Below are 25,692 nucleotides of genomic sequence, written 5' to 3' on the forward strand. Positions count from 1 at the left end.
AGCACAGACAGAGGCCCCATTCTTACAAAAAGTGGGCAGGGTGCAGTGACGTTGTGACCAGAACACACACACACTCACACACACTGAGTCAGGAGGAGGAGGATATTGTTGGAGGTTGACGACGCTCGAAGAGCAAACAGGAACAGAAAGTGAAGCCTTGTCATGATGTGTGTGTGTGTGTGTGTGTGTGTGAGAGGGTGGCAAAAAGAAGCAAGCTGATGGCAAACACAGACACAACTTGTTTGATTAGCTGACGGGAGGAGGCCTGACCCGAGTTAAGGTAATGTCACTTTCAATGAGTTGGTCTTCATGTGTGTGTGCGCGCTGAAAGTTGGAGTGACTGGATTGGGATAGATTGGGTTTGGAGTGTTGGGTCACTTCTTTTTGCCCTTGCGTGACAATTAAGAAAAAGTTATTTGAAATTGTTCATGTTAGTCATGAATGAGGATAAGCACCATAGATTTGTTCATGTTAGCCATGGATGAGGCGAAGCACCATAGTAGAAGATGGACGGACGGACGGACGGATGGATGGATGGATGGATGGATGGATGGATGGATGGATGGATGGATGGATGGATGGACGGACGGACGGATTTACTCAACTTAGCTGTGACATTCGTCATTTTAGAAGTAGAGCTTTTTCCCCAATAAAAAAAAAGTTGCAATAATCTCCCTGAAGGTTATAGCAGCGGGAATTTAAGAACTGATAAGACTCTCAGCTGCACTGATCTCTCCCTCACATAATATGCATGCAAGAAAACTAATGATCATTTTCTCGAAGCATTGTAGAAGTGTGCATTTGGAAATGTGAACACTTGCAGGGTTTAATAGAAGTGAACTGGATGTGAATTATTGTAGTCAGTAGTCAAGGAGCTCTCCGTTTCAAAAAGGTGCCATGATGACGCCTGCTCTAAATTGCGCATAGTTTGAGGAAATGTGCCCTTTTCCATCTTGATACACACTTTGGAGCTTTGGTCTTCTGCTCAAATGAAAAGTAGTATCAGTTGTCGAGTGGGCCCTTTGCTGGAGGCCGCTCATTAAAAATTCCCGTCATGCCTTCTGTCGCCACTTCTGCTCTTTGAGGTCGCGCGTGCTCCTTAAAAAGCCGGCCCCAATGCAATCATAACCGGGTTTTTTCTCAGCCCCTTCCTGCTTTTGTGGGGCGCCATCAATTGGCTTTTCCTGGATTCAAGAATCCTCCACTAGAGCACAATGTCATGAGAAAGTCAAGTGGACTCTTGGAATGTCAGAATAGCCATTGGCATATTTTCTCACGTGTTCTTTTTCATTTAGTCTTCATCTGCTATACTAAAGTAGTCATGACAAATAATGTTTTTACTACTTCAAATGTTATATGTTCAAAAGCGAAGCGGAAAAAAAAAATCCGATGAGAAACAGGAAGTCAAACATTTCTGTGCTTGTGGGTACGTGCGACTAAAATACTCAAGTGTTGCAAGATTTGTCGACGTCCTTACTATGTTACAAAATGATGTCATTTTTGTCATGATCACACCTTCCAAATGCTGAAATGAACAGATGTTTTTGTTCCACAGAACAAGAGAACACCTTTCCGGATTCACGTCAACTGAAATGAGGAGAGAAGTGAAGTGGACAAACACTTGCACAGTTTTGCCTTTTGGATGTCTTTGGCCTTGAATTGAACCGTCTGATCCGTCCGTTTACTTGAAGGAAGGGGAACTTCAAAATGAAACTTTGAAATTGACTGAAGTTACTAGGTGAATTCATCCTTCACAAAGCATTACGTCAACTTACCAACTTTGCATGCTTGAGCTATGGATGGGACAACAGACAGCATCCGCAACTTCTTCAACCATGTCTGGAGCTTGGTGATGGAGAAACATCACCAAGGTGTCTTCAACACCGTGTGCCTCGTGGTCCTCCTCACTTTGCCCCTGGTTGTCCTGGTCACCACGCTGGCGGTGTGTTGCCACTGCTGCTGCTGTCGCCACGCAGACGACGGCCGCTGCTGCCGTTGTGGAGGAGGCGGAGCCGGCAAGCCGGAATCAAAGAAGAAGAAGAATTTGGCCAATAATGATGACTTGTGGATTTCTGTCAAAACGGGCCAGATGATGCCAGATCTGGTCGCTCTGCCAATGGAGTAGAAATTCCTTTTTACTGTTCGGAAACTTTTTAATGAAGGCAGACACGAAAAGACTCATGAAATGATTTTGTACTAACCATGTAGTATGTTTACGATGTTTGCGGTACAGATATTCAGAAACCCGACCGACGACCTGTTCGGCATTCATAAATTTGCCTGTTGGGTGAGTTGTGGAGCTTCACTTTGCTCCCATCTGCAGGCAATTGTAACGTTTTCAAGGGAGTGTGATATACTCAAGGATTTATGTTATTTGCAGAAATGGTTGAATTTCCGTGTGTGTGTGTGTGTGTGTGTGTGTGTGTGTGTGTGTGTGTGTGTGCGTGTGTGTGCGTGCGTGCGTGTGTGTGTTCTTCAAGCTCATATGTGAAATAGTATGTTGTCTGTATTCAGGAGGGCCCTGCAGTTTTCAAGGGCAGTTTTTAAACCCTGCTATTATGTCACAGCTATCTCTGATGGCTCACTTTTAAAGTACAAAAAGAAACACACAGCCTTGCTCATGATTTCTAGCTCAAAATGTTTTAGTTCAGGCATTGTATTGTGTTCACGAACGGGTCGTGAATTGCGTATCCCCTTCACCAACTGTGAGTGAACGAGTCAGTGAGCGAGTGATTTGCATTTGCAGTTCATCGCGAGAACGGATCAGTGGGGGAACGAATCCGGACTTTCCCGTTCGCGAACGAGTCAATGGGGCAACTGCCTTCCTTCCTTCCGTTTGAACGAATCTTTTGAGTGAACTGATTCTAAAGATTCAGTTCACCTAACAGAACTGGAATGCACATCACTAATGCTGTCTGTCACTCACTCGTGAATCTTCGCGAACGAACCTGTAAATGGCGGTGTACCTAATGGAGTGTCCGAATGACGTCACAGATCAAACAGCCAATCAGAAAGTGGGGGTGAGGGCGGGTGTGGCACTTTTCACTTAAACCAGAGGTGTCGACCTCCAGTCCTCGAGGGGCCGCGTTCCAATATGTTTTCCAAGATTCCCTCGTTAAGCGCACCTGCGTGAAAAGTTTTTGGTTCACGTTCAGCAGGAGCTGAAACTTTTCACGCAGGTGCGCTTAACGAGGGAATCTTAGAAGACATGTTGGAATGCGGCCCCGAGGACCAGAGCTTGACACCTGTGACCTTTGACCATGATATTTCCCTAATAAAGTGGCCTGTTATTAGGTCCACTTGAAAATGGCGGTGTACCTAATGGAGTGTCTGATTCCCTCGTTAAGTGCACCTGCGTGAAAACTTTTAGCTCCTGCAGAACGTGAAAGGAGCTAAAACCTTTCACGCAGGTGCGCTTAACGAGGGTCACTTGGAAAACATGTTGGAATGCGGCCCCGAGGACCAGAGCTTGACACCTGTGACCTTTGACCATGATATTTCCCTAATAAAGTGGCCGGCCTGTTATTAGGTCCACTTGAAAATGGCGGTGTACCTAATGGAGTGTCCAAGTGATGTCACAGATGAAACAGCAGGTTGTGGCACTTTTCACGTTCACTTCAACTTTTTCCCTAATGAAGTGGCCTGTTATTAGGTACACCTAAAAATGGCAATGGCTGAAATGGAGTCGTGACCTTGTCATCAAATAACTCCGGTCCAGACAGCGCCTGTGCTATTTTAAATTTTGGGGAAACTATTTGGAAAGAACTGCCCATGTGCAATTCCTGTAAGTTGCTCAACTTTTTTATGAGGAAACATTAGTCATCACTTGATGGAGTCTATTCTTGCTGTGGTGCTAAGAGTCCTTTTTCTTAGTTTGGTTTGAAAGCCCAACCCGAGTATGAAGAGTGTAGCGTAGTCACTTGCACGTCTAACGGTTTATGCTCATTCTTCGGCTCGCTAACGTGATGTGACAGCGTGCGTGCGCAAGCTCATCTTCAGAAAAACACAAGCGATAGAAATGTTTTTTATTTCATTCAGTTTAATATGACAACACTCATTAACATTGGGGGAAATCTTGTATCGCTTCCTAAGAAAACAAATGAAAAACATAAGATAAAGGCAGATCCAATCATTGGTGGAAAATCGGCTTGACAATCGTTTGATTTTGTTGTGATCCACGACAACATTCGTAATGGGTTAGGGTTAGGTTTGTCTGACCTAGCGTTTCTCCACATCCATCAATGCCACAGAAATATAGAGACAGACAAAACAATTCAATTGAGATGGCAGAAGTTACAACTGTGTCAACCTGATCCCACACATACAAGAAAATACGTGTTCAACTCAACTGGGATGAGATCATCGTTATTTCTGGATCGACTCATTTCATTTTTGGGACATTTTTCTTTGGTGCCATGACATTTTTCTGATGTCAAATTTGTGCCTTGGCTCAATAAGAGTTGGGAATCATCAGAAGTACTTGCATGTTACTCAACGACCAGACTTGAGAGGAACCTTGAAACCAAATGGAGCAAAATGAATTCAATTCAAAACTTTTAACAAGCAGACCGACCGCTCTGATGTATTTTTGACAAAAACGGTGAAAACAAAACGTTTTCTAACAAATTCCCAACTGATGAAGTCTGAGCAAATTCTTAATAAGTCAAGGCTGACTACGATATGCGTCTCTTCTACTTCTCCGGGTGGTGGACGGCATCGTGTCGGCTCTTCTCTCTGGCCAACAACGATCGTCTCTTCCTGCTGGAGAACGCTCCCACTGGCCGGATCTTCATCTCGGTGAAGTCCAGGGACACCAGGTGGCCTTTCCACGGCTCCCAGTTGACCCCCTATAAGTGTCAGATGTCCAAATATGGTCAATTGTACAACCCCCCCCCCCCCCCCACAAACTGAGGCGATAAGGATCATTATTCTTGTGTGGATGCGATGGAAGTGTGCCAAAGTTAACGAGGCTGATCACTCACCAGACTGTGCCTGTTGTCTCCCCATTTGCCGTTGAGGTTAGCCAGGTGACAGTTTTTGTACCACCAGGCCCCGCGGTGCGTAAGGGCGCAGTTGCCCAGGGCGATGTCGTTATCCGAGTCGATGGTCGTCCACGGCCGACCTTGGTGGTAGGTCATGGCGTCACCTAGGGAGCGACAAAGACAGACACCATTGATCCAGCGCAAGTAAATACTTCCCAACCTCACACGGATGCCGCGGTGTTGTTTTTTTAGGACATTGAGGCATTCGGCAAGAAGCCAATAAAAAAAGCGCACCTGCTGTCCCTCTGTAGTTGCCGACGGTGAGCGCAAACTTTTGCCTGGCACTGGCGATCTTGAAGTTGTCGTAGACGGCGTAGGCCCTCTCGGGCCCCAGGCCCAACTCGAACCTCGCCTCGTAGCGGATGGGCGTGTTGGTCATCTGGTATATCTTGTCCAGCCCTGAAAGCGACAAAACAAAGATAGCGCAGTGTGCCGGACTTGGCAAGCTTTTGGAGTTCTCACCGATCCAAAACTCATCCGTCGCGTTGCCGAAACCGGCCACGTACGGCCTCCAGCGTTTCATGAAGTCTAGTTTGCCGGTGGTGCGACGCTGCACGACCTGGAAGAACACGTATGAAGAAGCGTAGAAGAAATCATTTTGGATGGCTTGGTCAGTAGGTTACTGAATATACGACGTAGTATATCATTGCTCCATTGAAAGACCAAACCAAATGGGTTGGGGGCGGAGCAGCGTACCAGCCAGCCGCCTCCATCGGTATCCATGTCACAGTAGGCTTCTATTGGTTTGGAGTTGTCATTATTGATGTATACGGTGTAGACTCCGCTCTTTTTGATGCCATTTTTCAGGATCTGGAGGCAGTCCATGGGGAAGGGGTAGAGGAGGCCAACTACGGAATGGATCAAGATGGGTCAAAAACATTCAACCTAAGCCAAACTTGCATGACGCAGACCTGTTTTGAAGACGATTTCCACCGCTTTGCTCCTCTGGTTTCCTCGATAAGCCATGATGCTAACTATGTAGCTCTTGGCCATCTGGAGGCTAGACATGACAAAGCTGGTCTCTCTGGCTCCAAGCTGCTTCTCAACAGTCTGACAGACACGCAACACAACAAATTAGGAACGGGAGTGACCAGGAACGGATTCAGCCTTTGTGGACCTTTGAATGACTCAAAATGCAAGGACATGAACTATAGCCAGCCACATGACATGTTTCCATGTTGACATTTTGGGCGAGTTGAACAAAACCACATCATGTTATCAAACACTTGGGAGTTGGGATAGGTTGTGAACAAAATGGAGAACATGTCACATTTATTACCCAAAGGAGGTCTTGCATTTGATGAACAAACCCAAACGTAACAAGTTTATGCACTTTATGACCACAAGAGGGGAGCCTTGCACAGACCTTGAATGTGAAAAAATGCAGACAAGGCATTCCCAGTAAAGAATAGAATAAGTGAAAATTCTATATCGACAGACAGACAGACAGACGGATAGAGGGATAGACAGATAGACAGATAGACAGATAGATAGCCTCAGCAGTTTAAATATTGCAAATTTTTTTTAATGTCAGATGTGTGTTCAACTCACCTCCATGTTGCCATCCTCGTCCCTGTAGGTTAGGATGTAGCCCTCGATGTCAGCGAAAGGTGCAGCCCAGGTCAACTGAGCCGACTCCGTGGTGACACTCAAAGCCTGCAAGTCCTTTGGAGCGTCAATGTCTGTCAGTTGGATGACAACACACGACAAGTGAGTGCTCATTCATGCCGATAATATGTCATTAGTTTGGATTTGGGCTGCTGTAAAGCTTGAAATGGCAAAAGACCATCCGTCGATCATCCCACTGGTTTAGTCGATGGTATTTTTTGTTTTCTGGCTTCGTCTACTTGACGCTCAGGACCAAAGTTGACAATTATGTGCATGCATGGTTTTCATTTGCTTTGTGAGGATGAACCAGTAATTAGCCTGTCCTGTTTGAAAATCAACACTGAGCTGATTCGTTTGACACATGCGCACAGGGTCGAGTAATGATTGTATGGGGACTGAACATTATACAGCCATCTGAATTTTTGGCTGTCATGCTGGAGGTGAACCCGGCTGACTTTGGGTGGGAGGTGAGTTGGCGGCAAACTCACATCAATTATAGCGCTTTTGCTTTGCGACACAATTCATTGACATATTTGGCCACTCCCAAATGAATTCGTTTTTTATTGTGTGACCACTGATGGTTGGCAGCTTGACGGAGGCCATAACAAAATACGGCCTACCGGTAGAATGAACTTTTCACCACTTCAGGCGTGTTTTGCACAAAGAAACGTTTGTTCATGTGCCTGCCGCTGCTGCTGCCCCATACACAACGTACACTATCTAAAGTCTGGGAAGCTTGCCCTGCCAAAATAAAGGATTGTGCTCCTTCCTGAGGATTTCACGAATAAAATGCTAGTATTGAGTGTATCATCGCTTAGGAAGTACATGTGGAATGTTTGGCATATGAGAAGTGGTTCTCAGCTATCCTTCAAACAATCCATCGATTGAGTCATGTGGAACCTGTCTCCGCTTGCACTGAGATCTTCCTGCTGCTTCTGCCTCCTTTGACGGCCCAGATGTAGACAGTGTAGACGACGCCTGGCCTCAAACCGGTCAGACTGTGAGAATGACTTTGGGGACCGACGCGGATTTCCCCGCTCGCGCCCTCCGAGGAACTGTGGCTGAGGACATAGCCGTCGATTTCTGCCTGGACGCCATCCCAGGACACCCTGAAGCCACTCTCGGTTTGGTCTCGAGCTATAGGGTTAGCAGGATCGTCCAGCTCTGTGGGAAGATGTTGGAATATGCGGTTGATGCCACCGACGCAAGCGGAAGGTATCGTCGCAAGAAAGGTCCGAATGGAACCTGTCTCTGCTTGTGTGGAGATCTTTCGGCCGGCTCTGCTTCCTTTGATGGCCCGGATGTAGACCGTGTACACCACGCCGGGCCTCAAGCCCGTCAGGATGTAGGAATTGATGTCCGGCCCCAGAGAGATCTCGTCGCCGGAGCCCTCCGAGGAGTGGTGGGTGAGGACGTAGCCGTCGATTTCTGCCTGGACACCGTCCCACGACACCATGAAGCTGTTCTCGGTCTCATCGTGGGCTATGAGGTTAGCGGGAGCATCGGATTCTAGAGGAAAAAGTTAGAAGACAAGGTTGACCCACAATGAAGGTTTTGTCCAGAGTAGAGAAGTCATATTGAAGACCTGTTTCTGCTTGTGTTGAGATCTTTCTGCTGGCTTGGTTTCCTTTGACAGCCCAGATGTGGACTGTATAGGTAACCCCAGGCCTCAAACCCTTTATCGTGTGAGAACTTCTGTCAGGCCCAATTGGGATTTCCTCGCTCGAGCCGTCAGAAGAACGGTACGTTAGCTTGTAGCCGTCAATTTCCGCTTGGACGCTCTCCCATGACACTTTGAAGCTGCTCTCTGTTTCTTCCTGGGCCATGAGGTTAGTGGGAGCGTCCATCTCTGTATTGAGGCCGTGGTTCAGTTGTTAGTAAACAAAAGGTTGAATCACCTCAAAATGTCGGACGGGATGAGTCCTACGCTGGAGATCATTTCAAGTTTACCTGTCTCAGCCACGGTGAAAGTCTTCCTGCTGACCTTATCACCCCTGAAGGCCCAGATTTCAATGGTGTAGACCACACCAGGCTTTAGGCCAACCAGTCGGTACGAAGTCATGTCGCGCCCAACGGGGATCTCGCCGCTGGAGCCCGCATCCGAGGTGTACGTCAACATATAGCCTTGGATTTGGGCCTGCACCGGGTCCCAAGAAACTGTGGCGGTGTCCTCTGCTACCTGAGTGGTGATCAGGTTTGTCGGGGCGTCGATGTCTAAGAAGGCAGAGATTGGAAGAATGTGATTTCAAAATGGAATTGCCTTTTGAGAGAAATGATCTCAGTCTCAAGGTGATTGATTTACGGCCCCCGATTCATCGATGACAACCTTCGATAAAACCCGAACCCGTGACGGATCAGTAAATGCTCCCAAAAAGGAAATGATTGATTCATTGCCCCCTAGTTCATTTATTAAAGAACAAATGACAAATGTCAAAGAACAAAAGCAGCAGATGTCCATTTGATTGTTAAAAGGTGTGTTTTTATGATATACTTTGATCTTTTGCGGTGATAAAAATCAGAACATTCTTCGATGAGGTGTCATTAATCTTTGTACACTTTGACTTTTTGACCACGGGAGGTAATAAAAACACCATATACAGTACGGTGCTTTATGGTTTTATCAGGAGGGCCATAAATCAATCGGCACTCGGATCTACGGCAGGGGCAATCAATTACATTTTGACAAGTGGACTTTTCCATCGCTTTCCTTTCATGTATGGTAGAAACAGTAAGTAGGAACTCGGCCGACAAACTCCATTGCAGTCAATAAGCAAGATAGCCCGTTCCGGCTTCCGAATAAATCATTGGCAAGTTTTGACGATGCTCAGTAGACGTCAATCGGAAAGCATCTCGCATCGTGAATGGAGAATCCTAGGATGACGTCATCATCAATGTCAAGTCCATATGTCACAGTATGCATCTGGCTTTTGGAAAGCTGCCAGTGACTAGCGTGATGAGCGTTTGTCGCCGTCTTGCCAGGAACCTGCGGTCACAAACCCCGACCGCTGACGTCATAGAGGGCTGCTTGTCTGGCATCAGGTTTGAGAAAAAAAAACAAAGCTCCCATCTCGACCTCTATTACCGTAATTTTCGGACTATAAGTCGCACCGGAGTATAAGTCGCACCAGCTATAAAATGCCCAAAAAAGTGAAAAAAACCCATATATATGTATATAAGTCGCTCCTGAGTATAAGTCGCCCCCCCCACCCAAACTATGAAAAAAAACCGCGACTTATAGTCCGAAAATTACGGTACATGAATCAACTCGGGATGGGAGCTATTTTGGAGAACCAGTTCCCACTCCATTGATTCCTTGAATTTGTTCATTTGTTTGACCAAAGATGGAGATAAGATATCAGAGGAACATTCTTTCATCCTAGCCCAAAAGATGCCACTTTCCAAACCACGGATGCAGGGTCAGAGGAAGGCTTTCCGCTTAAATTGTAGGGGGAAAAAATCAATAAAAAAAATCCTCCTTTATGTTGAACAAGAACACTATCTGAGTCACTCTCGGAGACATTTGCGCAAAAGCAAACTCAAGCGTCGTACGGCTTTGCGCACACAGAGGGCCGATCGATGTATGTAACATATGTGCTATCGCAGGAGACGTGATGACAGGCGTCAGTGTGTGTTGAGAGAAGATGGATGACGGAGGAGGGTAAAAAGGGAGCACCCAGCAGAGACACCAGAGATGAGGGCAAATGTAAAAGCAATCATCATTAGGGATGATTCCTTTGTGGTGCACTTCAAGGCTCGTCTGGTGTCACCATGCACTTGCTTGGATGAACACTGATCCATGATACGTGCAGGAGAAGAAAAACAAATGGCGTCCATCTGTTCAACTCGATTTCCTTCTTTCTGTTCTTAGCCACTAACTGCTTTGCCTCTCACACCTCACAATCTTAAGCTATTTTTAAACTCATCTGAAACATTTGTTTTGCTTTTCAAGTGCTAAGGTTTGGTTTACCTAGAAATATAAATCAGCAGAACAGCAATGTCAAAGCAAGGGGGAGGGCCAGGGGGCACTGCCCCCTGGCCCTCCCCCAAATATGCTAGGACCACCTCAGATGTCAGGCCCGATAATTGACTTCATGGTATTTTCAGATTTTTCCGGGAATTGTTTTCCACATTTCCACCCGTCCCCCATAGGGAACATATAATGAATCTCTAACAGCATTTTTGGAAGAATTTTAGGGGTGTTGTAAACAAATATTTTGTGGGAAAGAAAATCCAGCTCCGCCAGTGCAGAACAGTACGCAGAACTGTCAGATTTTTTGCCTGCAATGTTTTTGGGGGGAAAAGCAAGTAATGCAAAAAAAGCCGTTCAGTAGCAATATTATTTCTACAAATAGAACAAAGCCACGTGTGTATTCCACCTAAAGCAAAACCAAATGCACATACTAATGTGCAGCAGACAGACATGTCTGACCAGAGCAGTCGTTCTGTGGGTCCTTGCGTGTTATTCTTTTCTCCTCCCTTGCACATTTTGCCTTTTTTCCCCGCAGAGGACGACGTAAGACAACCTCGGACCGATAAGCCAGACAGACGTCCCACGGGACCATATAAGGTGTCCCCCGTAATACCCAGACTCCACATGCTTTTACCGGGTCCAGCTGCTTCTGGTTAGACGGGCCTTGCCGGTGAATTCAGTCAATGTCAATAAGTAGCAGCTGCAGCGGTAAGCTCCGTTTTATTTTCTAGCACATTAGCCACTTGGACATGTTCACTCCAAGTGGCTTTGATTAGACACTTTTGCTCAAGATTGGCATGCCTGAGAAGATCTTTCATTGGGGACACACGCCTCGAGAACATTCACCATTTCATTTGTCTAGGGTCGGATAAATATGTCTGTCTGGTTTCATAATCTCGCATGGGCAGGTGATGAGAAGAAAAAGTAACAACAGGAAGCTTCAGAGTAAGCGAGGTGAAATCCCAAATCCATTCAATTGTCTGGCTCGGGATTTCCAAGACGGAGACATCAACCGCGCGACTGCATTTGCGCGATCCGACATTCAACTAAACAGTTGGAATGATTCAGTATATTCAACGGAATGCTTTGGAAAGGAATGGCATAGTACCTCAGATGGCCTCAAGCATCAGCGTTACACCAATCATATCACCTTTGCCGCACTGTGACCTTGAGAAGCGTTATGAGCTTGTAAATTCCAGCCCTTTACGTCATTAACCCATAATTGCAGCTCTCATATTCCTTAATCGTTCCGTTATCGTTGGCCGCCCGAGGAGGGTCGTATCGTGTGTCAACCAGATTCTGGTTTTGCTATTCCTTTCTGGCTTGTTTGCTTTTATGACTATTCGGTCGGTAGCGGCCCGATTAAAAGCCAGTATTCTCAGGAGAGGCTCATCGGGCGGATTGATTCCCTTCGTAGATAAAGATTGAGACTGACCTGTAGAAGCTGCGATGGAAGAAGAGTTGCCCTTCACCGCTCCTTTGATGGCCTGCACTGCAATCAAGTATTCCGTTCCCGGAAACAAACCTGAGGGGGAAAAAAACACACCAGATTTCAATTCTGCTCAATTCTGCTAACTTTCACCTGAAATTTGGCATTAGAAAATGTGCAGCTGCTCACCCACGATGGTGTGTTTGGTTCTCGCCTCTTGGCTTCTCGCTACATTCAGCTCCGCCTCCTGACCTGATGGGTGCGTATGCGTGAGGCGAAAGTGATCCACCTCAGTTTGGGGGTTGCGCCAATCCACCTGGATTGAGACGTCTGTCCGGTCAAGAACTCGGATGTCGTTGACTGTTGAGACACCTGGAAGGCAACAAAATGTTCTTTTTTTTGGTCCTCAATATGTGAACTTCCAGCCAAGTGAAGCACTGAAATGTGACTTTTGGAGAACTGTTACAAGCAGCCCCTGCTATCTACCATGTGGCCCCTTCTGTTGTTGTCTGAAGTTTGCAAGCAGCCAAACATCTGCCCGCAGCTGGCTAACAGGCAAAAGCCAGATGCGTGACATGGAACACCATGTGAATGTTCCAATCTGCGCCATCTGTCTGCCTGGCGCTAATTCTGTGGCACAATCTCCTTCTACACACCTCGGTCTTCCTACCACATCAGTCAAGAAGTCCAATAGACATTCAACACATCCGCCGTGCAGCAATTGCAAACGACAAACCAAATCTTAATGAAACACTTCCTGTCTTTAAATAGGAGCGAGGCACTGTTTGCGGTATGCTAAAGATCGGATCGGATCAAGGAGCTCCTCAGAACGGGTTTCAGGGTAGGTGGCAGCCTCACCAGTGGTGGCTTCAATTTCCTCTGCTCCACTTTGGATGCCTCTGATAACAGCGTGGACTTCAACAAAATAGCTAAGCCCAGAAGTCAGGCCTGTGATGAGATGGGAGTTTTCCGTGCTGGGAACACGGACCTAGGAGGCAAATTGTTGCAATAACATTTGTTGTTTCAAAGAAACATCTGCTCTCATTTTCAAATACGTACGGTGAAAGATGTACCTGCTTCAAGGAACTCCCCTGACCTCGGGGATGATAGGTTAAAACATAATAATCAGCCCCAGGAACCGGCAACCACTGGACCAGGACGGAGACGTCAGTGGTCTGGACCACCCTCAGACCTTGAGGACTGAGCACTGAAAAATACACAAATATGGATGGCCAATACTTTACGGTTGAAACTCTGCAGCATATGAGATATGATTTGAAAGGAGAATGCAAGGACATTTGACACGTATTTCAAATCACGTTAGCATTAGCAACAGCACGATGTTATTTTCAAGGCCTTTGTCATGCATGCTAGCAGAATGTAAAGCTCTTTGGTGATGATGGAACAAGTGATGTCAAGAGGGTGAATCGGAAGGTATGGCCATAACTACGGCGGTGTGGCGTGACAACGCAGCGGCCAAGACACGGCAGACGGCCAGTCGGCAACGCTCGCTGCTGAGGCCGCTAAGCTTTGCGCAGATGAGACGACCTCTGCGGTGGATCAATAGTCAAGGAATCTTTAGATTCAAATAAAGGAAGCGTTGCATGCAGAAACCTGAGAAGAGGAAAATATCTGCGCTGTACGGTTGACATGAGTAGACAGGAACGCTCAACTCTCGGCGGCAGTTTCCTGGATGTAACTGTCTAACAATGTGTGAAACAATCATATTAGCCTTGGCTGCTATTCAAACTGTGGCATGTCTCGGAACACGTAAGCGTGTGGCCCATGTGCACTGATATTTTCACTGAACCCATACTGTATAGGTGGGTGGTCACTGGTGCACGGTGGGTGGTAAAACTCCTGAGACCTTAAATATCACGACACCTAAATCATTGAAAGGTGTGATTGTCCCTCAACATACAGACAAGGACTATTTTAGTTACAGCCACACCGCCGTGGTGTTAGGGCGCGGTTCTCATGGTTACGCTATCGACACCAAGTGAAAACCAAAGGTGGTCGGTCTTTTTTGGTAGGGTAAGCACAAAAAGTCTGGAAGCAAATGGAACACGTTACCGTTCCAAGCATACCTCGAAATAGCAAAACACAATATTATGATGGAAGCGGACTATTTTCAATCGGAAAGAGCGATGCAGCGTCAGGTTCAATATTTGGCAGTTTCTACAGTAATCATTCTATCTGTGCTGCTATAGAGATATTCTTCCTTGGCATAAGAGAAAACAAACCGGCATACCTAATGAACAGTCCTCCCCGTAAAAACCCTGGTCGCAGACGCACTGGCCGTCAAAACAAAGGCCGTTGCGGTTGCACTCGCGGGGACACTTGCGGACGCTGCAGTCGTCGCCGGTGAAGTGTGGGAAGCACACGCATTTTCCATCCACGCAGTGGCCCTTGTCGTTGCAGTTGTCGGGGCACATGAGCTGGCTACAGTCTTCTCCCGTGTAGCCCTGATGGCAGATACACTTGCGATCCACGCAACGGCCGTTGTCGTTGCACTCGTCCGGGCAGGAGGACACGGAGCAGTCCGGGCCTTCCCAGCCTGGGTAACAGAAGCAGCTGCATGTGTCTTGCTGGTAGGTGCCGTGCCCGCTGCAACTCGAGTCTACGCCTGGACAACCAATAGAAAATGGTCAACTCCCTCCCACCTGTCGGCGCTTCTCGTTTCAGCTATTCAGGCAAATCCTTGGCTCATGGGAAAGTCGTCGTCCATTTCAAGCGAATACGACCCACCTGGACTGAGAGACCCTGTCCGCGCCAGGGTGAGTTTCTATCTACTGTATCTATCTTGGGTCCTACCTGCTCCATTGCCGCAGCATCCCTGAGCACACTGGCTCTTGAGGTAGTTGACTTCCTCTTCCAAGCCGTTCACTCTGTACAGGAGCGATTTAAAGCTCTCGGACTCCCCGCAGTCACACGTGGGCGACTGCAACCTGATGTTGTGCCTGAAGACGATGTCGTTCTCGCCATTCGTTGCGCTCGCCGTCTGCAGACCTACAACAATAACACTTGCTCTAGTACACTTGAGTCATTATGTAGCCATATCTTGTTTCTTATCACCTTTTTCATCCTGGCTCGCCTCCAGTTTGCAAGCGGACACCCCCGGAACGTCAATATTATAGACGTGGCTGAATGTGACGGCTTGCTCTGGGGGGGCTGAGGGAGCCACTTTGGTAGCAAAGCCCAAGTGCCAGACGGTGCACAGGAGGGCCAGCAGGGCCCTCCATTGGGTTCGAGTGGTCATGGCTAAAGGAGAAGATGAGAGAACATTAGAAAGAAATCCAGGATTTCCTTGGGGGTCACAAAGTCATCTACTGAACCGTAACCGCATTAGTTCATTCCGAGGCAAAAGAATATATTGCTCAATTTAAAGCCGCTCACCATTAATGAACTAGTCAGCTGTATAATTAAAGGACTAAATCAGCAATTTGGCCTAAGGCGTGTGAGAATCGTAATCACGAGGACCCTTGCAAAATCAAAACGGAAACATCGGAGCAAGAATTGAGATACGTACTACTCCTTCTGACATGATTCTTTGGCATGAGCTTTGTGTGTTAGGAAAACTGCAGATGTTTGCTGACTGGAAGCATGGCAGGGTTCACCATTAAATATCCTTGGCACTCGTTGACAGAGAACCGAGAACAGAAATGCTCTTGACGATTATTCCTTGGGTATATTTAGCAGCCGTGCCGTTTCGTTCTTTGAATAAAACGAAACCCGCTGTGTGGTTGTGTGTTGTGTGATGTCTTTCTGGAAGGAAAAGCCTTGTAACCAAACCAGCGGCGCTATTCATTTTGCCCAGTCAAACATTTTGACCTGCTCCTTCGGTTGTACAATGATGTCATTGCGTTGTTTAGCCAAACTGATGTCATGTCAACCAACCCAAATGCCTGCTGCGGCTTCCCCCAAGCGGGCAAATTACAAAGTCTCAGAAAGCACTCTGTCACCTCATCTTTTATCTCAGGTCTGAATATAACTTTGAAATGAGGCCGGCCACGCACCCAGTGTGTTCGCAATACCGATTATAAAGCTTTCATAATGGCCAAAGGCTTTCTTACATTCGATTGAGTTTGGCTGTATTGTTTCCACTGGTGAAATAAATGACTCATAAAATAATAGATAGATTGAGAGGGAAATAAAGCAATCATTACATATTTATCATTTGGATTTTGTATTCATATGATATAAATATAGAAATCATGACAATAGAACCCCAACTTCCCTCTTCATTCACCATATTGGCGCTCTCACTGAACTAAGGATATTTACAGATCTCTTTCTGTGAGCAGAAAGTGCAAAAACAGTCCATGAAGAAAGTTTTCCAAGTAAATCCCCTCCAAATCAGCCCACTGGGCCCATTGTGAGCTTTGGCCCCGTGTACTGAAATGTCATCGAGTGGTCTGTAAATGTGCTGATTTCCCCCTCGACGCTAGAATGAAACCATTACCAGATTATCAGCAAATCTCAGCAGGGAGAAAACGTGACCCCCGAGTGCTGCGAAGGGATCTTTTTTTTCCAATAGCCACCGTAGAAACTTTAGACCTCATTGAATAGTAGTGACTCGGTTGTTCTGTTCGTTCCAAACTTGAGCAATTTAAAATGGCAAGCAAATTTGACAACAGTACATTTTATAAAACTGGACAATGAGCAAGAGTGATGCTTGGGCTTTTGTGTTTTTCACTGCGCTGTAGTGGGTGTGAACACAGTGGACTAGCTTCTTCTCCTTCAAAATTCCTGTCACTATGGTTTGTTGTGTTTCCCAGGAAACAATGTTGGGATAAGGCTATATCATACTAAATTTGGAAAATGTGGAGTAGAGTAAAAAAAAAAAAACAATCTTCCGTATGCAGTGTACATCCTTCATTGTTCCATTGAGTGTCACGCTGCTATTGACGTAGCTGCTAAAGCTATCGCCATCTGCTCAACACACCCCAGCGCAGTGGAAACAGCAGCCTGATCAAGGTTGTCTGTTCCAAACCATGACTGTTGTCAACTACCACTTGGCTGGAGCCGTTCAAGCTCACGTCGTCAACTTCAAGCCACCGATGTAATTGCTATTGGTCAAAGGTTTGAGGTCGGCCATTGGCGGCTGCGCGAGTGGTGACATCACTCCATGTGTGGCGGTCGGCTCGTCCGCTTAAGTGGCTGTTTCTTGAGAATGCGTGAATGAAGAGAAACACCAAAGGAGCTGAGCCAGCCCAATGACAAGCAAAGCAGACCGATGGATGAATTCATAAGAAAAGAATTCGGATTCCAAAAGCTGCCTTTTAAACGGTACTAATATTGAGAGATGCAAGAGCATTCTGGAGCTCAAAGATGCTTTCACAAGACTGTCAATTTTATTTGACACTTGTTACCTTTCACACACACACTTTCATTCTTCCTTTGGGACATTTTAAGCAGAGCCGACGGCTGCTCTGGCTTGTTCGGCAATTGGAATGAAAATATGTCTATTGACAGCAGGTACGGTGCCCCCAATTTTGAGCAAAATGATCCTTATCATGATTTACGTCATTTCCCAGTACAGCAGTATAAGCAGTGTTCGATGACAATGTGCACATCTATATTTTGCTAGCAGGACACTTTGATTCAGACTCTGCTGTCAATCACCCAAAAGGAACTTCTGAAAACTTCCTAAGATAATGCTTGTGAAGGCAGAACTACGTATATGAACCGTTTCAGTAGCCAGACAGTACCTACAAAGACAGTTTGTCAAGAGTAAAAAAGAAAATCAAAATGTATACGCTTAACGCAAACGGAACTCATCTGTATTATAACATCACGTCGACTGACGATTTTAGCGTGCGGCAAGGTTGAGCGCAAAATGAGAGGTGTCTACCCCAGACCACAAAATGAGGTGCTCTGGGGTGACCAGTTGCGTAACATCAACATGATTTTCAAGGCGCTATTTGGAGTTTCAAACGGGAAAGGCACAGACGTCCGCAGACTGCTCACCAAAATCGGCTTTCCTTTCATATTACGGTTCTGTCAAATACGGCAGTGAAAGAAACACCAGGAATAATGTTCAGTCGGATCGTTTCCCAATAAAATCACATCTCACAATTGAAGTGCCGTAGTGAGGCCAAGAGTGAGCCGAGCCTACTTGGGTCCATTTCCCTTCACAAGCAAGCGGTGGTGACAGATGCTGCGGTGTTTGTTTGGAAGCTGTGAATGCACAAACATTGACCTGACAGCAAGGCAAGAGTGGGAGGCAAACAGAGGCAGACAACACATCCTACAAATACACCGAGGAGACGGGGAGAGCTATTAAGCTTCCAAACAAAAACAGCCCAATGCCTCGCCTCCAGATGTTCTGTACAATTCACTGGCCTAGAATGAAGTGCACACATAGCCATTTTCAAAACACATATTAGGATAAGCCACAGCCCTTCTAGTGTGTGGCGTCCTCGAGATTATTCAGAACGCTATATCTAACTTGGCGTAGTACCAAGACTGACCCGTCCGTGAGTGGCGACATGGTGCCGTAGTTCGTCCAGATTGTCAGAAAATAGTATAAGGAACGAGTTGTAGACAGCTTTTGGAAAAAGGACTCGAAGCACACCCCACACCACAGGATCATCGTTGGATAATCGTTGGATAATCGTTGGATAATGGTTGATTTCAACTCATGTGACTCTTCAAACTTTTGCGCTTCCTTGGGAGGTGCTGTAAAAAGTGGAGATTGAATGAAATGACGTCTTTGCGTGATCCCGAGACGCAACCCTTGCAGACGGAGCAGGAAAAGCGATGAGAGTGCTTTTTGTGTGTGGGGCCGCCAGGTGAAAAACTAAGCTCATGAGCCGCAGCCATGAAAGCCGCTGCATTATGCAACCTGAAGGCTTTTTTTTTTTTTTTTTTGAAAGGGCGACCCATTCACTCGGTCGGGGATGTGGGACTCTCTGTCTCTCCAGCTTTAGAGAGCCGTTCATGGCTGAGGGCCTGCATCTGGAATTCATTTGCAGGGCTTGTGGAGGTCCCCCGAGCCATGCACAGTAGCATTAAATGTAAATCTCCGGGATCAGCAGCAAGCCAATCCAATGGGCGGGCCCCTCCCTCTTTAATATGAATAGCTACACTTGAAGGTGTTAGCATCTTGAGGGAAATGAACGTTGACGGCCAACGGGGCTTTGAACTGGATGATGGTTCTCTTTTTGGAGAAACTCAAGTCTTTTACAGGTGGGAGCAACATCATCAAGCAGATTTCCACGGCTTTGTGGATTTTTTTTTTTACTTCATGTAAGCGCTGTATGGGAGGATCAAATGTCTAGCCAGTAGCTTTGTTTTCGCATCATTACAATTTCAACGTTCATTAAAATGACAATTACTACTTAAATCTAGTTTTTGAAAATCATAGGATTCGTTTATTTTCATTGGAAAAAAATCATAGTTGTTTCATATTGCATGTCAAAAATATGACATTGCTTTATTTATTGTGTTGCTAAGTCAGTCAGGTCTTAAATTTGATCTTTGAAGTCATCTCAAAGGTGTTCTAATAATTCTTATTCCTAATTTAATCATTCAATTATGAATAGAACACCTCTCTGACAATGGACATTTTATATTTCATCTCATATTGAAGGGCTAGTCAACGTTGACTATTAATTCTTCTTTTTTTGCTGTTCAAAAGGATTTTGCCTCAAATAAGTCCATATTATTGTTTTGAATGACATATAAAAGCACAATAGCTGCTCAACACCGACCTTTTTTATGTTTTAAGATGACGACTCGTTCATTCATGGTGTCAAACCATCAATATTTTCCAGGATTTCAAAAACATGCAATAATAGCATGCAATTGTAGGAATAAATGCAACATGATCATAAAACAAATTCCTCACCCTTGATTGTCGGACTTCTTCTTGTGGCACCTGCTGATGAAGTAAAGACGTCCTCACCGCTGGCGATTTTTTTTCTCTCTCGCTCTCTCTCTCTCTCACTTTGGCTGTTAAACACTCTTCTCAATTGCCTCCAGGCCAATGGGCAGTCATTAGGGAGTGTCTCCTCTCCTTGTGGGATTCCAAGAGGCAGAAAAGAGGAGGAAGTGAAGGAGGAGAGCACTTTTCAGCAGCTTTGAATGTTTTTGTTTTGTTTTTCTTTGACACTCCCCCTCCCGACCATCTCACTTTTCCATCAGCGCAATACTTTCTGTACCTTCAATAATATTAGTCTTGTGTAAGGTTTTGGTTATGGTGGCAAAGGAAGGGGGTAAAAGTCATGTGTTCAGCAGAAAAGATGACTGGATCAAGGCTTATTTCAAGGAGGAAAAGCAAAGGCAATGCTTCATTGAGGAGATCGACGGGGAGGGGTTCCATTTCAAATAAGCACAAAACAGACTCTGCCTGCTGAACTGTCACTGGTAGACCTCCCAAGGTTGCCCATATTTTACGCTGACAGGAAGTATGCCTCCAACTATATTGGAAGAACATATCAACCCAACGAATTGTAGGCCAGACAATAAAATGTCATATCTCCATGACGCAAATTGTCAATGCAGCGGCAATTTGACTGCGCTGATAAGTGCACCCGGCTGGTGGTGTAAGCGTCATGGGCCTCAATCGTGACAGGTAGCGCACGGAGGCAAGTCTTCTTGAGGAACCATAGCAAGAGATTGAATTTGGGATTTCGAGCTTTACCTTCATGGCCTGTTCCTTCCAGCCAAGATAAATCCGCCCACTGCCGCAAAGCATAGCATAGCATAGCGCCGCCTCATGACGACCGACGTGTACGTGAGAACACCCAGCTGTTGTTTACCAAATGAATTGCGTAATTAACGGGACAAATCAGCCATGGTGCCAAAAGTCTCACTGTCTGATTTAACGTCATTATTTATGATGCTTTTGTTAGCTCAGAGCGTCGAAATAAAACACAGCCGGGTGGGTGTCTTGGCATCTCCTGTCATGGTACAAGTTGTGATCTGGACAAAAGTATTGGGACGAGTAGCGTCACGTGAAAATAGAAGGAAAAACTGGATGACAAAGCATTCTCCTATGGAAGGCAGCATTTTAATATAGGCAAAGCAATTACTATACGTGCAGCTAACTTGAAATGAAGTAGCCACAGGGCAGCGCAGCGCAGTGCCACTGATTGCATGTTTCCTTGTGGATCTGGAAGCAGTTTATTCACTACCAAGCAAAATTGCTGTGCGAGCAAAATGAGAAGTGACAGACCAATCCAAATAGCGTCACCACATGAAAATAGACCTTTGAAAGCTTCATGTCTGCAGGTTATTCCGCTAACAAACTCGGGCTTGGCCACTTCGCTTCATTACAATATCAACTCATTTCCTTCCATCCTTTGTACGCACTCAAAGTTTTCAGCATGTTTACATGGAAACGACGTGATTAGATTTAGGGGGAGCGCAGGAAAACATTTCATCTGTTTACATTTGCCAAATGCCTTCGAGATGTTTTACTTTCTCAATCTTCCAAATATGTGTGACTCGTCACATCGGAGGATGGAGACAAGATGAAGACAATTTAAGTACAAACAAGACAAGGTCACACGGGAGGGAGGGGGGGGGGGGGCTTTGCTCAATTGTTCCTTCTGTGTGCTCAGCCGTCTTTCCATGAACACACACGCGCAATCTGTCATCAGTATCAAATCAATACTCATAGCATTTGGCGTCTGCAAACACATTACAACGTGTGTGTAGTTGTATGTGTGCCCCTTAGCATGTAATAATATAATAAATAATATAAAGATTCGATACTGTCGGCCCGACGCAAAATGAATGCTCAGTATGACGCAAAGATTGAGCATTAAGCTTTAGCGTTTTGAAACTACACCTGGAATTCCAATTTCAGATTCTTTTGGTTCATAAAAAGTTGCGTTCATAAAGTCTGAAGACGGCCATACATTGTAAAGCATCGGTGGTCCCTTTTGCAAAGTACCATTACAGATGTGACTTCTTCCCTTCACGCAATATCTTTTATTCTTATTATTTTTACTATTATTCGCTGTGCTTGCGCTATTATTTTTCAAAGAGCTTACAAGGGGAAAATATATCATTGCACTTTGCACATGCTTGAATGAAACAGTATCTAATTCACCGAAATTGTACCGCATTGCGTCCTGTGAATCGGAGAAGTGGACTTTTTGCTTTTCTAGAAACGTTGCCTTTGGCTAAAGCTTCAGAGAAATCCACTTCACTGGACCCACAAGACTGCTGCGAATGGAGAAATACGCAGACAGACCGAGTTGGTGATATATCTGTCGCTACCAACATGTGCCAACATTATTCGGCATTGAAAACGAGCACGCATATGGAATGATATCATGCCTAACAAATACATAGTATCAAAATGTATCCGCTGCAAACCACCAACCTCCACTATTAAGCAACCAGACTCAAGTGGAAGTCAAAAGTCCCATGAGACTGTTTTTAACACATTTTTGAGCATCCGTAAATATGTGCAGGCAGAAATGGGCGTTTGCTCTGTTGTGGGAGTGAACACAATTCAGTGCAGAAGAAGGGTAAACAGACTCGCTGTTTACAGAAATAGAAGGAAAAAAAATGCACAATGTTTCCCCTCTAAGCATTCAGGTACTAATGCTTGATTTATTTGAAAACGCTGCAACGCGCTTATGTCGTTGCCTGTGCCGCGACAGTGGTCCAAAGTGTCGAACAATGAGCCGGTTGAAGGCTTGAACAGCGCGGCTCCAAATGTTGGGCCGACAAGATCTCGAGGTGGGAAAAGCTATTTATTTTACCTGGTGATAGAAGTACGGGAAACGTCCCCCGTCGACATTTTCCTCTCAGCGGGAGCTGGAGTACATCTCACAAAGGCTCCATAGAATTAGAAATAAATCATTTGTTCAAGGGGTTCTTTCTTCTTTTCTAACTGATTTTTCGAGAGAGAGAAGCATCTCGTGCATTCAGCAAAATTAAATGATCTCTGCACTTGAAGTTGGTTTCATCCACCATATTTTGTGGCTTTTCTGCTCTGTTTATCTTGGTGACTTACACAAAAAGTATTGTTAACCATGTTTTCCTTTTCTTGAAATGCCACTTTGACTTGATGTGTATTTTCTTAACAAATCATTTTTTGAATACAGCGCTTGTTTATGTTGCAGCTACTCTAAATGACATTAGCATATCTACAAAAAAAAGGAATCCATTCTATTTTGAATAGATGTCATTCTACTCCAGATTTCTCCCACATGACGCTTGGTTCACTGAAGACTAAATTGTCCATAATAATAGCTTTGTGTTCAAGAAAACCAAGCAAGTGCATTTGTGAGTCAATCGAGACAAGATCTTCCTTTTTATACTTCAGTATGTACAAATGTTAAGACGTTTTTGTTTCGTGGTATACCGAAAGATTTTTTCTAATGCAAAATATGTGGCTTGGCTCAAGAAAATGTTGGACTTTGAAAAATACATCTGTGCATCTAGGCTACCATTCTATTTGATACACAGGTTCATCCACAGGTCATGTTGCACATAATGAGAAAGCCACCATTTGGAAAAGGCTGCACTTTTTTGTTACAAGTTAAATTGCGCCCATAAAAGTTGTCCTGGTGAACCCAACGAGGTCAACTCGTTTGCGTGACGTTGCTGAGAAACACCGTAGACAGAACATAGCCTGTTCAAAAAACAAACAAAAAATCAAATGATGATTTGTTTCCTGTAATCAGCTTTTTCTTGAAGTTGAAAACTGCTATAAATGAATTTGTATGCACACTGGTGATGAATGTGATTGCATTACTTCAAAGTCATTAGTGATTTACACAGGGAACTGGAACCATTCGTGGCACTGTACATTTGATACAGTTAAACGGTTCGGGATTTTTCAATTGTATAATTGTCGATATACAATGGCACCTTGACTTAGTATGTGCTGAATTCACTGAATTGAATTGATGGATTACATAATTGAATTTCCACCTAATCCGTGATAGTCCCCCCAAAAACCAAAGCAACATGTCATTCAATAAGTAAAAATAGCACTCTGTAGCAATACTGTACTTGACAAAACAGGCAGTAATGACATGATTAAATGCTCCAGTCAGACAGAGCAGGTGCTTGCTTGTCAATTGACGACCAGACTGCAAATAAGTGGCGCTTGCCCAAAGCCACCACTGGCAAATTTAAGCATATCCTCCACCATAGAGCACCTGATTGCATTTTCACGGGTGGCCGCACGCCATCACTCTCACCAAGCACAATTACACTTTTGGGCTCGTAAGTTTGCCCAAGATGTTTTTGAAGAGCCACGCCAGCGTTTATTTTGGTAGATGCATACTGCCACCCTATGGACGTTACATGTAGTTTTGTCAGAATAATGGGTGGATAAAGAACTATAAAATCCTTCAATCTGATCCAAGATGCCTTGTTGTACATTCATTTACTGTACTATCAGTAAATTAATTTGAAATATACAGTTAACAGTTCTCAATGTATATATCGAATTAGTTGTTTGATTAACCATAAATCTACTACAAATTATGTGATTAGGAATGATTATTATTCTGATGCACGTTTGTTCTTGTTTTTGTTATTTTACTTCATTTAAAAATCACCAAGGCGATCTGGTCTGTGAGTTTTAAAACTAAAACTCGCCCGCCTGGTCAATAGGGGGCGACATTAAGCTGTAATGGTCTCCATCCAGTTCGAGGGGGAAGCGACATAAATCCAACATGGCGGCTGCCGTATTCGCACGATTCGGCGTCGATGTCCTTTACAATAGTATGTGCGCTCCCAAGCAGGTATTGTACTTCAATGTATCGTTTGTATTTTGTCGTTTGAACGTGATACTTGACTATACTGCGTTCCTACCCGTTTCTGAAACGACAGCTGAATACTGTGTGCAGGCACTGAGGGTATGCTGGGGGGCTGTGGAGCAAGCAAGGGGTTACTATGTTGACTGGAGGATGCTGAGGGATGTCAAGAGAAGAAAGATGGCTTTTGACTACGCTGATGAGCGGCTGCGGATCAACGCGCTGAGAAAGAACACCATCTTACCAAAAGAACTCCAGGTAGGCAATGCAACCTAACCTTCCTACACTGAGCGAGCGAGCGTATGTGTCACACTGCTATGTAGTATTGGTGGCTGTTTACATTTAGACACGTGGACAGTCGTGCTTGTTGATAGTAATAGTTTCATGAAGTAAACTACACACACACACACACGTTTTTGTTTAAAGTTCATACTTCAAATATTCTTGAAACCTATTCCAGGAGTTGGCAGATAAAGAAATTGCAGCCTTTCCGCGAGATTCATGTCCCGTGAGGATCCGCAACAGATGTGTCATGACCTCCAGACCACGAGGAGTGAAGCGCAGGTGGCGACTCAGCCGGATTGTCTTCCGTCATATGGCCGACCACAACCAATTGTCTGGCATCCTGAGGGCACGGTGGTGACCCTGGAGGACAACGGCAGTGAATGCATGGCTCCTTTATGATCATGTGAAGGTGTTCAAGGAATGGATTATGGCAAAAAGTCTGGTAGCAACTAATTATACAGTTCCTGACTGCATAGTTTAGCTTTGAATGGAAAATAGGACATTGTTAATCAATACAAATGTATATTATCCCTATTTTGCTTATTTGAATAAACGTTGAAATAATGTGCAGATGCCATTTTGCCGAGAACATCTGAACATTCTTTGGAGTTCATTCATGAGAGG

At 45.1% G+C, this 25,692-nt stretch overlaps 2 protein-coding genes and 1 long non-coding RNA gene across 4 annotated transcripts; 2 read left to right on the forward strand and 1 right to left on the reverse strand.

Annotated features, from left to right (window-relative positions):
* On the forward strand, window positions 1-14,340 carry LOC119136900. Its single transcript, XR_005100822.1, has 3 exons — window positions 1-280; window positions 6,622-6,752; window positions 14,260-14,340. It is a non-coding gene; the product is annotated as an uncharacterized LOC119136900 (long non-coding RNA).
* Window positions 4,012-19,980, reverse strand: tnn (tenascin N). Of its 2 annotated transcripts, XM_037275719.1 has the most exons (19): window positions 19,902-19,980; window positions 15,125-15,310; window positions 14,864-15,058; window positions 14,301-14,675; window positions 13,123-13,256; window positions 12,908-13,037; window positions 12,239-12,421; window positions 12,056-12,145; window positions 8,601-8,864; window positions 8,236-8,499; window positions 7,896-8,159; window positions 7,551-7,814; window positions 6,594-6,724; window positions 5,954-6,092; window positions 5,739-5,890; window positions 5,505-5,601; window positions 5,277-5,441; window positions 4,983-5,146; window positions 4,012-4,847 (listed from the first exon to the last, which is right to left on the reverse strand). In XM_037275719.1, the coding sequence occupies exons 2-19, from the start codon at window positions 15,306-15,308 to the stop codon at window positions 4,692-4,694; spliced, it is 3,351 nt and encodes a 1,116-aa protein (XP_037131614.1). In that variant the 5' UTR covers window positions 15,309-15,310; window positions 19,902-19,980; the 3' UTR covers window positions 4,012-4,691. The 2 variants fall into 2 exon arrangements, with proteins under 2 accessions (XP_037131614.1, XP_037131615.1); XM_037275720.1 differs by lacking the exons at window positions 12,908-13,037; window positions 13,123-13,256.
* mrps14 (mitochondrial ribosomal protein S14) lies at window positions 14,613-25,645 on the forward strand. Its single transcript, XM_037275723.1, has 6 exons — window positions 14,613-14,640; window positions 14,735-14,826; window positions 22,171-22,259; window positions 24,675-24,771; window positions 24,877-25,041; window positions 25,244-25,645. Exons 1-6 carry the CDS (start codon window positions 14,628-14,630, stop codon window positions 25,424-25,426), a joined length of 639 nt encoding a protein of 212 aa, XP_037131618.1. The 5' UTR covers window positions 14,613-14,627; the 3' UTR covers window positions 25,427-25,645.
* The last annotated feature ends 47 nt before the right edge of the window (window positions 25,646-25,692 follow it).

Source organism: Syngnathus acus, chromosome 17 (genome assembly GCF_901709675.1).
Source record: "Syngnathus acus chromosome 17, fSynAcu1.2, whole genome shotgun sequence".
Lineage (NCBI taxonomy): Eukaryota > Metazoa > Chordata > Actinopteri > Syngnathiformes > Syngnathidae > Syngnathus > Syngnathus acus.